At 54.8% G+C, this 15,991-nt stretch overlaps 1 protein-coding gene across 3 annotated transcripts in view; it reads left to right on the top strand.

Moving 5' to 3' along the window:
• Positions 1 to 15,456, top strand: part of KSR1 (kinase suppressor of ras 1) — a 149,083-nt gene extending 133,627 nt beyond the window's left edge. For 2 of the 3 annotated variants that reach the window (XM_024565096.4, XM_045198958.2), the window contains 6 exons: positions 151 to 247; positions 3,286 to 3,419; positions 4,072 to 4,203; positions 5,391 to 5,526; positions 7,758 to 7,891; positions 12,443 to 15,456. In XM_024565096.4, the coding sequence (XP_024420864.2) occupies positions 151 to 247; positions 3,286 to 3,419; positions 4,072 to 4,203; positions 5,391 to 5,526; positions 7,758 to 7,891; positions 12,443 to 12,521 (712 nt within the window). In that variant the 3' untranslated portion in view covers positions 12,522 to 15,456. Of the gene's footprint in view, positions 1 to 150; positions 248 to 3,285; positions 3,420 to 4,071; positions 4,204 to 5,390; positions 5,527 to 7,757; positions 7,892 to 10,455; positions 10,537 to 12,442 lie in introns of all 3 variants that reach the window. The other variant, XM_045198960.3, reaches the window with a different exon arrangement.
• Positions 15,457 to 15,991: the final 535 nt, after the last annotated feature.

The raw sequence follows: 15,991 nt of genomic DNA, 5'->3' as shown, positions 1-15,991 counted from the left end.
TTGGTTAAGAAGAAGGATTCTGGTGCCCACGGTCCAAGGGTCGGAGAGAGCCCTCCAGAGGCCAGCGGGCACAGCTCTCCCCACAGCTCCTCCTGGGGTCAGGCTGCGCTGGCCCCAGGCTCCTGCCTGACCCCACCACTCTCAACACAGCTTCTGCAAGGGGCGGACGTTACACTCGTTTGTGAGGGACCCCAAGATCTCTCTGGACATCAACAAGACCAGGCAGATCGCCCAGGAAATCATCAAGGTAAAGGGGTGTCGCTGCCCTGCCTGCCTGTGTCAGGGTCAGGGTGATGGCCTTGTCTCCCCGCTGAGCTGGGGCACTTCGAGGGTGGGACCCCATCTTCTTCCCTCCATCCGTGTCTTGTCCATTTGGAGCCGTGAGCTGGAAACTAGGTTAGCAGCAGACTTGGACTGGTCAGGGAGCAGCGCAGCACTCTCTAAAGACAGATGGCCCGAGTTTGAGTCCTGGTCGCACCAGCTGTGTGACTTCGGGCAGGTTGTTTAGCCTCTCTGAGCCTTGGCCGCCTCCTTTATGGAATGGGGATACCAACATAACTGCCTTCAGTGGGTTGGCATGAGGGCGACATGGGATAATCTGCGGCGAGAGCCTGGCGCTCGGGGCCAGTGCTTGGTGAGCGTCTGTTAGTGTTCCGTGGGCTGCTGGGGGAGCACCCACACTTTCTGCCTTATCGTTTCCAAATCCAAGTTTCAAGAAGACAGGCTCAACTCAGGCGGCCCTTTTTCTTTCTTTCATCCATTTAAAGTAGTGAAATGACAGGAAAACGGCCCTGGGTGGGTAGCTCAGTTGGTTAGAGCGTTATCCCCGTGCGCCAAGGTTGTGAGTTTGATCCCGGCACACACAGGAGTCAACCAGAGAATGCACAAATACATGGAACAACAAATGTGTTTTTCTCTCTCTCACATTAATTTAAAACAAAGAAGAAGAAAAGAAACTTTTTTAAATGAAAGAAGAACTTCTTTGTTGCTTATTTAGCAGCAGGCCCAGATGGAAACTGGCATACTGTGGGGCAGGGTGCTCTCTCTTCTCGTTTTCTGCTGAACAGCTTTCTTAGCAGCTCCCGCACGTCCGACCCCTTTCCTGCCTTTCCTTTCTCTTCTGCCCTCGCTCTGCCACCTTTCCTTCCTTCTCCCCCTCCCTCCTTCTGTCCATTTGTGAGTATGTCTTTGAAAAGGAAAGAGTAAAAATCGCAGTGACGAACTAAGATTTCCACGTGACATTTCTGTGTGGCTGAGTGAATGAATTCAACTTGCAAAGCCCCCAAAACCCAAGCATCACATCGACGCCATCACTGAGTCTCTCGTTTCAGAGCAGCTGGAGAGAGCGGCAGCGTCACGCCTGCCCCTGGGCGCCCCCAAACTCGCTGGGCCCTGCTCCTCTCTCCCCCCAGTCGGTCGTCTCTCCTCATGATCAGAACTCTGAGCCATCTGGGAGACTCCAGGGCAGAAGAGAACAGTGACTCCAAGAGCCATGGCTGGTGGCTCCTTTGGTTGGTGTGTTGTCCTGCCCACCAAAAGGTTGCGGGTTCAATCCCAGTTGGGGCACGTACAGGAGGCAACTGATTGATGTTTTTCTCTCACATCAATGTTTCTCTCTCTCTACTCCCCTTCCTCTAAAAAACAAACAACACACATCCTCGGGGAAGGATTAAAAAAAAGTTACTCAAAGGTTTTGTAACTGCAGAGCCAGAAGCCGCTTCTGCTAGTTTTTTTCATTTTTCTTTCTGCCCTTTGGCCTTTTGCTGGGAGCTTCTAAGCCGCTTCCTTTTGTGCTCATCTGTGATATCCTGAGTCTCTAAATGACTCTGGTTAGAGAGTTTTCAGTCCGGGGGCCTCTCTGGAAACACTGAAATCGTGGGAAGAAGGAGAGTTTGTGTCCCAGCCCAGGTGGTTTCTGTCTTGTCTCTTTAAGCTGGTCTTTTGAGGTGGTGGCACCTGTTTTATAAACAAGGCTCAGAGAGGTACAGCGACGTGTCCTGTGACACACAGCTGGTCCCTGGTCTATACAAGGTGAGGTGTTTGGCTCGCAGGCCACTGAGGAAGGCGTGCGCAATTGCTTTGCCTTGGGAGATGGGCAGATGTTTTAAGAAGGATTGTCTTGCATTTGGGACAGTTTGGGGGAGGAGCAAGCCGCCCTTTTCTGGAACTCCCTGCTTTTGTGGCAGGGGGCCAGCTGTCAGCGGGCCTGAGGGAGGTGGTCACAGCGGACCCCGCACCCTCCTGTCTCTCACAGAAGAACATCTGCCTTGTGTGAATTCTTCTCTGACCTTCTCCAGACCCGCTTGGACTGAGCTTCCACCTCACACTCATTCTTTCTGCTTCCTAAACACGGCTTATTTAGCTTCCCACCCTGAGCCCAAATAACTTCGAAGCCAGAGAGATTTCGTATCATGTGTGGCACTTCCCGGCGTGGGGTTTACACAGGCCTCTTTCTGAGTGTCAGTCAGGGCATCTTGCCCCTGTCCCCAAGGCCATCAGGGTACACGGCAGCCCTGGGTTTGGTGTTAGAAGACAGCGTGGACCTCGGATGAGATCATGCCTATGTAGGGTCACCGACATTGCATACACCTGTCCAATCAGGGTTCACTCCAAATAGAGTGTCGGTTAGAAATCACCCACCTCCACCCACCCTTTCGTGTGACCGATGAGGAAACTGAGGCTCAGAAGTTGAGTGTCCAGGGCCACACAGCAAAGTAGAATGTGAGTTGAGATGGAACGTGGACCCCGGATTTCTGTTCTTAGTCCAGGGCTCTGATGACAGCACAGATATTGGGACCTCCTGAACTTGGGGACTCCTTCTGCGGGAGTTCTTCTCTGTTCCCCGCCTTGAGCCCTTGCTCAGCCTGAGGGAAGAGGCCTGCTGGGTACAGCCTGAAGGACCCCACATCACTCGGGTCCTTCATGACTTAATACAGATGGTCTGCTCACACTTTGCATACTTCCTGACCCCCTGCCTCCCGCGCACGCCCCCTCCGCACGTCACACATTCCCTGAGTCTAAGTTGGAAGCTGGACCGCAGGAAGGCCCAGAAAGGGCAGGGACTGGCCCGAAACCAGATCTCAGCTGTGTGGCCTGGAGCAGGTGACCTCCCCTCTCTGAGCTTGGTTTTCTCATCTGTAAAATGAAGCCAATTCCTCTGCATAACCTTGTGAAGATTAAATGAAGGGATTAAACGAGGGTAAGGCATCCCCGTCTGTGCGCAGCCCAGGCGGCGTCATCAGGACTCATCTCCCCGCCCCTGACATGCGGCACGCTGTCTTCCAGGGCATGGGGTACCTGCACGCCAAGGGCATCGTGCACAAAGATCTCAAATCCAAGAATGTCTTCTACGACAATGGCAAAGTGGTCATCACGGACTTCGGGCTGTTCGGGATGTCCGGCGTGGTCCGGGAGGGACGGTGAGTAGGCCTTGGGCATCTGGCAGGACAGGGCGGCTTGGGCAGTGCCGGCTGGGCTTGGGTGCCGCTGAGGTCTGGGCCCTCCCTGGAGGAAAGGCCAGGTTTGCTTTGGTCCCGCCCTTGTGGTTCTGGCCCAGAACCAGATTCAGGTGACCTGTGGTTTCCTGATACACTTGCTTCTCAGGCTGACCCCCATGGAGGCTGGGTCCCCTCACTCACATTTACCAACTTGGGCAGAGGACCAGGGTTCAAGTCCCCAGTATGAGGAAGAACGTCGGGTTTTATTTCCCCAAATATTAAAGGGGTGGGAGCAGGGAGAAAGGCTCCTCCCCAAGCATTTGGGGGACCCCCAGGAGGCAGAGTGGCATCTGTGAGAAGCACAGGCAGATATGATTTCCTGTGTAGAGATATACTCCAGTCTCCCCGGCACCTTCAAAAGCAGCACCCCGCCGAGACCCCTTATTGGCCTTCCTTCCTAGAAGAACCTGGTCATCACTCTTCCGTAACAGTCCCTGTAAGCACCAGTGCCACCTGAGCTGCCTCCCTGGGCCACGTGCGGGTGGTATGCTGGCCCCGGGGCACAGGTGCGCCAGGCGGGCCCCTTTGCTGCCGCTGAAAGGCTGTGTCCTTGCCCTGGCTTCTCGGCCTCTAGGCGTGAGAACCAGCTGAAGCTGTCACATGACTGGCTGTGCTACTTGGCTCCTGAGATCGTTCGCGAGATGACCCCCGGGAAGGACGAGGATCAGCTGCCGTTCTCCAAAGCTGCTGACATCTATGCATTTGGGTGAGGAGGCCCTCTTCCTGGGACTCTGAGGCCAAATGTGGCCAAAAGCAAGCGCCCCACAGGCCATCGGGGGCAAGAGAGGTGTGCTTTGAGCCCTGGCTCTGCTGCTGCTTGGGCGAGAGACCACGGTACTCACCTTCCCTTTCCCTACCCGTGAGGTCGCTTCGCGGGAACTAAGGTCATTTCTGGTCTCACCCACTGCCCATGAGGACACTCACCAGAGCTAAGAACTGTCGCTGTGGGAGAAGTGGGATGTCCTGCCAGCCTCTCTGGTGGCCCATGAAGCTGACCAAAAGAAAGATAGTGAACACAGGGCGAGCAAAAGTAGGTTTGGGGCTGTGCGGATGCGACACAGTTTGTTGCTGAGTTAGTACTTATTTACTGCTTTATTTTCCACATGAACAACTGTACACCTACTCTGGCCCCTCCCCAGGTAATGTGAGCCGGATATGTAAAGTTTTCACTTAGACACATTAAAGAAGAAAAACACACGAAGTCAGTTTCAGTAATATATTTTATTTAACTCAATACATCCAAAATATGATCATTTCAACATGTAACCAACATTAAAATTTAAGGAGATGGTTCCCCCTACAAGGTGTTCAAACTCTGGTGTATATTTCACACCTAACGGCACACCTTACTTCCTCTCTCCGCAAGTCAGTTGCTCAGCGGCCCCCACGTTGGACAGTGTGGGTCTAACAGAGAAAGTCCCTGTCCAGATAAGTCAGGAGAGGCCACAGGCTTGGAGAGGCTGAGTGAGGCCTCACCCCATAACCTCTCGGGGATCCGTCCCTCGGCAGTGGTCTCTTCTCCCCCGATCTTACCATTTCTGGAGCCCTGATATGAGCCAGGCACTGGGCTTGGCATCTTTGTTGCTCCTCAAACAACCTTGGATGTGGGCACCAGCCCCACTGAGGTTAACGGTCATAGCAGGATCTCTGTTCAGAGCCGGTACTGCCTCAGACTTTTTAACACGATGGGAGCGAGGGGCCACAAATCCTCTAGTACCTGGGAGGAACCTCCAGGACCCCTCACGGCATTCCCTGAAGCTGGACGGGTGAAGAAGGCTGGGGAAGGATCCTGGAGGTTCGGTCTGGGTTCCTGACGTTATGGCAGCGGGAGCCCCTGGGTGTGAGCTGGGCTGAGTGGGCCAAGAGCTCATGCTGCATGAGTGGTCTCCACAGGACTATTTGGTATGAGCTGCAAGCAAGAGACTGGCCCTTTAAGAACCAAGCTGCAGAGGCCCTAATCTGGCAGATCGGAAGTGGAGAGGGAATGAAGCGGGTGCTGGCCTCCGTCAGCCTGGGGAAGGAAGTCACCGTGAGTAGCCACCTATTTGTTCGGGGAGAGGGAAGGAGGGCTAGAGGGCAGGGCGTGGGCACAGGACAGGGCTGCACTCTATTCCCTTTTCTTTTTTTGTGGGGGTCCATTTGCTTTTTTGTGGGGGTCCATCTCTTCCATTCCATCAGTTACTCAAAGGCTCTCCACAGTTTTGTTGGCTTCACATTTGGACCATTTTTTTTCTTGGGTAGTTTTAGGTTTTTCCTGTAGTTTCTGATTGCCTTTGTTTTTCCCTGTTGAGAAAAGATACACCTTTACCATCTTCCTGAGGTCTTGCAGCTCCTTCTACATTCTGCCGACTGAGTGGAACCTGCTGTCGATTTGAGTCGCTGGAACTTCAGGCCTGCTGCCGAGCAGCCCTGCCATTTCCTTTCATTCATTCCCGGCTCAGCTGCACAATCTCTTGTATCTTGTGTCTTTCCATTTCTCTATTTGCCCTCTGGCAAAATGATAGTGAAACCTAAAGAAACTGCCTCCCGGTCAATGCATAGGAAATCGTCTTGGCATCGTGCATTCCTCAAAAGGTCCTTATTTTGTCCTCACACCAGAAATAGAATTCTAAGTTCACAACAGTTTTCTCTTAGAACATATTTTTCTCTGCTGTGTACTCAGTGTCCAGAGCATTTTCTAGAAATCCAGTGTCTGTCCAATTCTTAACCTTTTGTGGTTGCCCTGTTCTATTCTCTCTGGGAACACCTAGGATCTTCTCTCGTTAGTGAAATTTCACAGAAAAATATTGCTTGAGGATAGGTTTATTATAGTTGACCTTGAACAACTCAACTCCAGCCTCCTGCCCAGTCAGAAATCATCGCATAACCACAGTCAGTCCTCTGCAGATGCAGACTGCCAGCCATGGACTTGACCCTTGAACAGTGTGCGTTTGAACTGCGTAGGTCAGTTGAACTGTGGTCGGTTGAAAAATAAAATCCACGTATGACCGGGCTCACGCAGTTCACACCCGCTTTGTTCAAGGGTCAAGGGTAGCTTTTTATCTTTTTTCAGTGAGGTCCCTTGGGCCCAGTGAGAGGTTCATTGGGCTTTGGCAGCTGCAGATTCCTGTTTCTTTCAAGTTTCTGAGACATTTGCTTTTATTCTGGCTTTTATAGTTTCCTGCCCTGTGGTTTCTTTGTTTTCTCTGTGGAAAATTCCATTAGACAGAATTTGGTCTTTCTTAATGAATTTCCATGTCTTTTACCTTCTTTCATATTTCCCATTCCTACTTAAAATTGGGTCCACAATCTGGGGCATTTCCTTGATTTTATTTTCTAGTACTTCTGCCTAATGTTTTATTTTGGAAGTTGCATTATTAATTGCAAGCACTTTTTCACTCTGTTGATTGCCTTTTTTATTTCCCCCTGGTCTGGGTTAATGGATAAAGTAGCGTCTTCACACGCTTACACACACGCACACACGCACCGTTTCTTTCAGTCAGTGTTTTGGTCCATTCATCTTTAGTCTCCTGTTTTCCTACAACGCTGGGCAAGCCCGTGGGGTCACGTCATGTTTAAGAGCAGAAGCCTGAGTTGCTCAGTCTTGGGGGTGGGCCCTTCCTGCTCTGTCGGGTGGGCACCTCTGCCGGCTGTGTGCGCAGTCCTGTTTGCCCACAGCGGTCATCCCGACTCGAAAGGCCGAAGGGCTGTGCCGTGTCCACACGTGGACCCCGAGAGTAGGCAGAAAAGCTCCAGAGTGAGACAGGCTCTGCTCTGGGCACACTCGGGGCTGCTGCGGTGCCTGCGCTCACCGCCGCCCTGAACTGAGAACTGTCGCCGCAGCCTCCATTCCTGTATGGCCGAGGCCCCTCCTGCTGCAGCCACACCTGCACGCATTCAGAGCGTCCTGCATTTCACCTGCGCACACGCTGCCTTCCACTTCCCATTGCAAAAATGGGTGGCCTCGTTCTGATGTCTTTTCTATTACCTGTTACTCAACTTTGTTACTGTTATTCCAGGGAGGTCTAAGGAGGAAGAAGGGGGGATAGGCTTGTGTGCTTCATTTTGAACCGCAAGCATGAGAGCTCTTCTGAAATTGAGTCATTTCTCAGCCCTGCTCCAGCAAAGGCCAGTCAGCTCAATGTCGGCAGGATGGTCAGGGGACCACCTGCGGGGGGTGCCTACAAGCAGGAAAGGGACCCTGTGCAGAGGCCCCAGCTGCACCTTCTTCCCTCTCAGGCAGCTCCCTCCCACACCCACTAACACCGGCTCTGCTCGCAGGAGATCCTGTCTGCCTGCTGGGCTTTTGAGCTGCAGGAGAGGCCCAGTTTCACGCTGCTGATGGACATGCTAGAGAAACTGCCCAAGCTGAACCGGCGGCTCTCCCACCCCGGACACTTCTGGAAGTCTGCTGAGTAAGTACCCCTTCAGTGACCAAACCTGCTGGCCAGGGTGGCCTCATCCAGAGCCTTAGAGGGCACCGTCTACCCTGCATGCCCAAGACTGTGGGGGACGCTCAAAGCAGATTAGCCAGGGGTGACTTGTCCCTCCCCAATGACACCAAGATCTCATTCACCACGTTCATTTCGGAGACTCCTTTGGACAGGTGGCCGTCTCTAGCTCTCCTCTGAGAACTTGCCCATCGCTGTTCTCGGGGCAGGGCTGGCACTGGGCCTGGACTAGGCCCGGACGAGAAGATTCTGCCTGGCACAGGACCGGGCGGGGCCAGCTGCCAGGCAGAGCAGCCTGGGTAGCAGACTCAGCAGAGTGGCTGTGGCTTAAGTATCGCAGACTCAAGACAGAGCTTTCTAGTCCCCAAGTCAGCCACCTGCTGTGGGGACCCCGCAGCCTGGGTTCATGAGGTACCTTGGTGCCGGCAGCCTGTCCCTGCGTCTGTGTAATGACACAGCCCTCTGCCCCCCAGGGAGCAGGGGTGGCCTCCCCTGGGCTATGGAGACCCGTCATCTCTTCCAAGTTCTACCTCATTCCCTTTCTCCTTTGTCCCCCGGCCCCCTCTGCATGAACACACACTGCGTGAGCATCTTGGGAAGCCCTTCCTTATTGCAGGCCTCGGTTTCCAGAGCTTTAAAAAGTGGGGACTTGGCAGGACTGGGGGCACCCACATTTGTAAAAGGCCACATAGGAAATATTTCAGGCTCAGAGGGAAATTCGCGTCAGAGCTGCGGTCTGCTGTGGGAGCGGGCCAGCCGTGTGCCCATCAGGTGCTGCGTGTAGACACTGAAACGTGAATTTCGTGGAATTCTGACATGTCACGAAATCTACCTTTGGTCCCCCCAAGCCCGATCATTTAGAAAGGTGGAAACCATTGTCAGCTTGTGGATGGTACAGAAACAGGTGGCAGGCCATACAGGGCTGGGCCCCTGGCCAAGGTACATTGTTTTAAACTTTTTAAAAGGCAAAGGGCACTTTCGGAAAGTGAAGTCTCCCACAGCCCTGGCACACAGACAGATAAAGAGCCTGCCTGCCCCACATGCAAGGCAGCCCCTGCGGCGCCAGTCGCCGTGCACGTGCATGGGCACCTGCCGTGCCACCGCCGAGCCCCTGGAGCTGGGCCTCGCACCTGCTGCCCAGGTGCGCGGGTCCAGCAGCACTGCTCTCTCTCTCTCTAGAAAGGGCCAGATACTAAATATGTGAGGTCTGTGGGTCTCTGACACGTTAGTAGTAGTTGTTGTTGTTGTTTTCTTTTTCTTTAACAACTACTTGAAACAGTCAAAGCCTTGCTGTACCACATGTGGCTTACACATAGTTGCCTAGCTCCTGTCTTGAAAACAAAGCAAACCAGCTTCAAGCTGCAGGTGAGGTAAGGCCCAGAATGGGTTGCAAGCCCAGACTCCACAAACCTGAAGAAACGCAGTAAACTCTGTTAGGCCAGTTGCAGGGATGGTCTGCAGGAATGACCATGTGTGGTTGTACTGTATTTCAAGCTGCAAAATCAGATTTACTCTTTTGTTCTTAAGATGGGTCAGGGTCCAGTACAAATAGGCGTGGCAGAATGTTGCCGTTAGAAGTGTGGACTTGACCCAGCCATTGCTGAGTACCTGCTACACACCCAAGGAAACAGAAGGCCAAGGCCGGGCGCCGGCCAGCGAGGGGTTTACAGTCTAACTGGGGATGAAGACAAGCAGACAGACGTCGTAAGTCTGCGCAGCAGGACTCTGTCTGGTCACCTCTGTATTCCCGCCCCTCGCACGGCCCCGGGAACACAGCAGTCTCTCAGCCAACATTCGATGGGTTTACTGAGTGAGTGGAGGGGGAATGACGGCAGCACGCTGGGGCTGCGAGAAAGCACAGCCTCTGTGGGAGCACAGACGGGCCTCCCTGTGCACCCAGGGAGCTGGGGGAAAGGTCTCCAGAAGAGGTCACTGGAGCCGGGTTTTGAGCAGGGTCCGTCCCGGCAGAGGCCAGGAGCTGGGGGTTCTCCTGGACACGCAGGAAGTTCAGGGATCTGGCTTGTCAGACCTCAGGCAACTCCTTTAACAATCTGGGCCCTGGTTTTCTCACCTACAAAAGAGAAAGCAGTGCTAGGTGGTGACTGCTGGCATTCAGGAGATGGTCCCAGATTCCCTAAAGACCAGAGAGCCCCACCTTCTCATTTCACGGATACAAACTGAGTCACAGACGAGGGCCGTACCTGGCCCAACACGATCAGCTTTAGCCTCTTAAAGAAAAGAATGCCGGCATACCTGAATGAGCCTATGTCAGAGCTTCCTGGACATGATTTTGACTTCTGCACACTCAGCCTCTAATTCTCATTTCTCTTTTTCTTTTCCATCGGTCTTGTTGCTTTTTTATTTTCGGGGGGTGGCTGATGCGATGGCCTGTCCTGTCGTCTCCCCGTCCCCACCGTCCTGATTCCTGTGGCTCCTCCCCCACCTGTGCACTCTGGGGGCCCGACTCCATCACCTGCTGGACTTCGCTTTTCCCTCATCTGGCAAAACGATCGTGGGGCCACTCCCAGTCGCTGGCGGAGCCGATACTACGGGAAAGGACGTTACGGCCACCCTGACTTTAAGAGCTCCTGTCCAGTTCTGGAGGAATAGTGTGTCTTGTGTTCTTTCCCTCCTGCTCTGCCCGTTTGCAGCTACCCTGGCACACCCTGCTTCCTGTTCTGCCTGCATCCAGCTACCTCATCTTTGTGTGCTTTTTCCTCATAAACCAGAGTGGTGCTTTTGCAGCTGTCAGGCCACCAGCAAGGGCTCCCAGGCTGGTACTTCTCTCGCTGGGCTGAGATGACACAGCGTGTGTCAGGACCTCTGTCCACCCACTGTGGCAGTGATGGCTTGTGCCTGGGTGGGAGAGAACTGGGATCATTCTCTGAGTCCCCAGGGTGCCCTCCGGCCAGAGTTTAAAGAAGGGAGTGCAGCGAGCAGAAATAGTGAGTTCCAGGAAGTCTATTCGAAAGTCAAGGACTAAGGGGCAAAGGGCGCACTGGCCAACTTCTGTATAACGCCCTGTGACTGGGCCCGGGGAAGGTTCCTTGTGCCAGGCTCCCTGCCATGTGTGCTTTGCTGCCCAGCCTGGAACGGAGCAGAGGTGTCCCTTTCCCTCTCTGCAGGGAAAGAGTGTCCCCTGCCTTCTGGCCAGGCCTTGGCTGCTCTCCACCCCCCACCCTGCCCCCATGGGGCTCAGTTCTTACGCTGCTCTCCCCTTCTCTTTCCTCCCATAGGTTGTAGGCCTGGCTGCCTCGCATGTGCCTGGGGCTTTCTTCCTCCTAATCGGCACCCGGCACCGCGACTTCTGCTCACACGCAAACTGAGATGCGGGCACTAACCCAGGGGACGCCGCCTCTGCCGCTGCAGCCTTCTCTCCTGAGACTTCTGTCGCTTTGTTTGTTTTCACAACTGCCCCCCCCCCCACGGCCTGTGTGTGCCTGAGTAACTGATCTCCACAGAAGACCCCCTAACAAATCCCCCCAGAACTGCCTCCTGGGACCTGACTGCATCCTCTCTAGCCGTTCCTCTGCGGGGTGGTGTCGTTTTTGTTTGGGCGCTCCTGTCTCCTACTAACAGCTCAGTGAGATCTGTTCCCTCCTCCCGCCCCCCTGCCAACCGGCAAGTTGGCCTCCCAGCAGCTGGGTTCAAAGTACAGGGGAGGGGTTTTGCTTGGCTGTTAACCGTAGGGATCTTGTCCAACAAGGAGTGGGATGATTTCAGAGCTGCGCAGGGCCAGTCCCCTCTGCAGGGCTGGCAGTGCGGACGCTGTAAATTCTGTTCCCGTAAGGGACACCAGCGCGGAAGTGTACTCGGCAGCACACTCAGGAATGTGGTCCTAAAGCAAGGGGCGGCCTGTCTGCAAACAATTTCACTGATAAAACAAAGCTCCTGCCCCTTCCTACCCTCAGCGTTACCTCCCTTTACATCTGCCCAGAGCAGACGGAAGGTACCGGCCCCGAGTCAGCGTTCATCAGGAGTGTGGCTGACGGGCACGTACAGAGTCACGTCAGCGGTTACCAAATGCAGATTCCTGGGGCCCTGAGACCTGAATCCGGGTCTCCAAAGGCAGGCCCTGGCAACCCACATTTCAGCCTGTTTCCCAGGGGGCCCCGATGCACTCCAGTGCTGGGGACCACGTCTAAAAGGGACAAGTGATGTCTCCGTCAGCTCTGGGGTCGGGTTTCTCTTCTCTCCCAGTTCCTCCTGGAGCTAGAGCTCTCCTGGGCTGCAAAGGAGACTGCAGTGCAGGCGGGCCCACAGCAGTTCCTGGGCGTGCGGGGTGCTAGGGATTCCAAGATAAACCAGCCCTGCCCTCTGGGAGGAGGGGGTGGCCAAGGCTCGGCTCCACGGCCAGGCGTGACCAGGGCAGCTCGGTAGTGGAATCATCCTCACTTCTTGATGGGCCGGGCCCTCTGCTGAGCTTCTGGAACTGGCCCACTCCTTCGCTAATGTCACCCCAGTGCTGATCAAGACCAGCAGGGCTATAACCCTTGTCTTTGTTCCTCTCTGCAGCATTAATAGCAGCAAAGTGCTACCCCGGTTTGAAAGGTTTGGCCTGGGTGTCTTGGAGTCCAGCAATCCAAAGATGTAGCCAGCTGTGCAGTTTTTCCACAGTTTCTATTTCCTTCAGTGTGTTTCTAAAACATCCAAACCGCCACCACCACAGAAGGCAGCACTCTGCGAAACGGCGGCCACTCTGAAGCACTGCAGGACGGGAGCGTGAGTCCTCGGTTCAGACCGTCCGATCACAAAAAGCACGTTGGTCCCAGAGATGGAGCCGTGCCTGCTGTTCCTTAAAGTGGCATCACCAACAACCAGACCTGTCCCGACAGACAGCAAATGTTTACAGGTGTGTTTCTGCAGAGTGAACTCGATGTTTTACAATAGGTGATAATAAAGACGGGCTGAGCAGGGGTGCGCTGGCACCGTCGGCCGGGGCAGTGGAAGTGGCCATCCCCCTGGAGAGCCCTGTAGGCGGAGAGTCCGTGCTGGGCCAGAAGGAAGAAGTGCGTCGTGACTGTGGATGTTCTGGGGGTAGGACAGGGGGACCACAAGCGTGGGCCTGGCCGCTGCTCTGGCCCTACACCCTGTCAGTGGGGAATCTCCCTCTGTAGGGATCGCCCCTCGCCCTGACAAAAGGCCTCTCTCCTCTTGCACAGCAGTCTCTGGCTAGGAGCCAAACTAAATTATAAGGGTCACCAGATCCCAGAGAGCTGGGGTTCACTTCTGACCCCTGCAGTTCAGCCCATACAAGCTGGAAACTTAGATAATATCCAAGCGACGTCTACACGGACCCCGCGGTTCCTAACCGGGGTTCCCATTGTCTGTAGAGATGTTTCCTTCAGGAAGCCCCCAGGAAGGCACCAAGGAAATGCCTCCGCTTTTTAGACACGTCCCAGCCCCCAACTGACGTGACCACAGAACTAAGGCTGTGTGTGCCACGGAGGCTGGCTCTGTGAGAACAAGGCAGGGGCCGGGGAGGGAGCAGCAGTGGTGGGCCCCTGAAGCCACCCTCCCAGCCTAGCGTGACCTGGCTGGCCCCTTAGAAACCGGAGGTTCCAGACCTGCCCACCTCTCCCACTCCCCCAGTCCTGCTGAAGCCCCTCAGCCCACTCCTGGCTCCCCCCATCCATGTCCAGAGCTAAGAAGGGAGGCATGTGTCCCCCCTTTCATTCAGAGCCACCTAGCGAGCCCCGCAGTCTTCCCAAGGCCTGCTTGCCAGGCCTCCGCTTGAACCAGAAGGAAGGGCTCCATCTGGGGAAGTCCCTGATGGGAGAGCACCCAGCCTGTCTTCACTGGAAGCTGTTGCCGAAAGAGAGAAGTTCCAAGTGGCAGAGAAGCCCTTCGGTGTGCGTTACATCACGTTAGGCTCCTATGCCAGAAGTGACCAAGGGGGAGGAGAGTGGCCAGGTGGTTGGAGTCAGAGCCAGAACGGTGTCTGTGCTCTGAGCCCAGATGGGGAGGTGTTTGGTCCCTTTCATTTAGACGCACCTAGCGAAGCTCCTGATCTCCAGGGCCCTCCCTAGAGTCTGGCCGAAATACCGTGAAATGGGCTATGTCCCCCTCCCTAGGCCACCATCCCCTGGATGTGACAGCACAGCTGTGAGGCAGTGCGAGGTGCCCAGGCTCCCGCTGCCCATCAGTGCACCAGACACGAGCGCCCTCCCCTTCTCGGTGTGCAGGGCGTTAGATGAGAGCCGGAAGCCAGTGAGTTCGGTTCATGGGGGTCTGTTCTCTGCGGGACCGTCTGTTTCTCCCCAACATACCTTTGGCCTCTCGCATCAGCCCTGCACGATCACCCCCACCCAAAGCCACCTTGTGTGTGACTGCTGCCTGTCACTTGCCCTCTGAACCTGTGGCCACACTGGGGGGCCCAGGGCTCGGACGGCACCTGAGCAACTCTGGCTCTGTGCCTCCCCAGCCCCGACTCGCAGCCCACAGAAAGTCGGTCCGAGCTTTGTTTTTTCTCGCAAGTGTCACGCTTGGGGGTCGGTTCGAGAAGCTGTCACTGAGTACCTACTGTATTTTGTGCAAGTGCGGGGGGCCTGGGGATAGGAGCAGTCACAGTCCCCGCCCTTAGGGAACTGACGTTCTGCCAGGGACCCCAAGAGTGTAGCTGAGGACCTGGGGTCATCCCCTTCCCCTCCAAGGCCCTGGGAAGCCTCTTTTACGAGAAGCACCTGAGGAAACCCGCACGTGGTCCCCTTCTCCCTCTCTCTAGTTAAGTGACTGTGAATGAGGTTAGGAAGACATGCTTGCCCTTCCGTGTGCTCTCCCCGTCTGCCTTGGAAACACATGAAGGACAGCAGATACTGTGAATTCAGCCCGCATGGCCAACTGTGAAGAAGCCGGGAGGATCTCCGTGGTGAGAGCTCTGGGGGCTGCAGAGGCCCCGCTGGGGTCTGAGAGTGAGCCTGCACTTTGGCCCTTCAGGGCCCCCCAGTTCCCAGCCTCGCCTCCAAACCCTAGGGTCTGTCCCTGCTGCCTTTAGCCAACAGAGTCGCAGCCATTTGGTCTCCATCCACCTTGAGGTCTTGAATCCTAGCAAGGTCCCGTTGTGAGCAGTGGGTAGCAACGCCGACCTCTCCATGTCACCAAATGAAAGATGTTTGCAGGGTCCTGAAGTGTCTCTGCCCCTCCTGGCATTTCTTGTGACCTCAGAGGCGGGATGGGATGCCCTGTGAACCTCTGTTCTGTATTGATTTGGGGGCCAGGTGGAGCTGTGAATGCAAAGCCCAACAGGGAGCTTGTGGGGTTCTGCACCGATAGCCAGGATTTCATCAGTGTGTGCAAACCCAGCGTCTCTGTGGCCACAAGGCACACACTTGTGTTTTTGAATGTGATGTAAAATTTGTACAGTAAAAGTTTTTATATTTTCTATCAACTGCATTTGTCTTCCAGAAATGCTATTAATTTAAATTAAAATGATTAGTATTAACGGACGTGCTGTATCACTTTTTGCCACTGGCAAGAACATACTCTCTGCCGGGCCAAGCCTGGGGATCTGGAGTTTGAATAAAAATGTACCAAGGTGTCTGGGGCTTGTGTCTGCTTGGGTCAGTCGGGTGAGTGTGGGGGGACTGCTCAACCGGGCGGGATGGGAGGACAGGAATGGAGGGAGTGCCCTCCAGAGAAGGAATAGTTATATGCAGACTTCAAAGGCCAGTCGTTCTAAACAGATGGAGGAACGGGGAGGGAACAGCATCAGAGGCCCATGGTGCACAGAGGAAGGTCATCCAGCCCCCAGCGTGACAGCTAGTGGCCCGTGTCTCCTCGGCTGGAGGTGCTCTTGCCTTGTGGAAGCCTTGTTTGGGCGGGGGGGAGTGGTCATTTACCTAAATCTAATTCCTAGGAGCCTCTACTTGCCGGTAACGTAGAGGGGCCTTGGAGGTTGGGGTAAGCAAAACAGATGGAGGAGATGGGGAGCCGACATTTGTGGGACCCCCCTCCTTTGAGCCAGGGAGGCGCTTTCTCTCCATCATCTAACCATCTGACCCTCGCCACATCAGGAGTTAGGAACTGTCGTGGAGTTCCCACTGGGGAAACTGAGGCATGGAGTGG

Source organism: Desmodus rotundus, chromosome 9 (genome assembly GCF_022682495.2).
Source record: "Desmodus rotundus isolate HL8 chromosome 9, HLdesRot8A.1, whole genome shotgun sequence".
Taxonomy (NCBI): Eukaryota; Metazoa; Chordata; class Mammalia; order Chiroptera; family Phyllostomidae; genus Desmodus; species Desmodus rotundus.
Note: the sequence above shows the minus strand (reverse complement) of the source record. Positions and strands in the feature narration are given on the sequence as shown.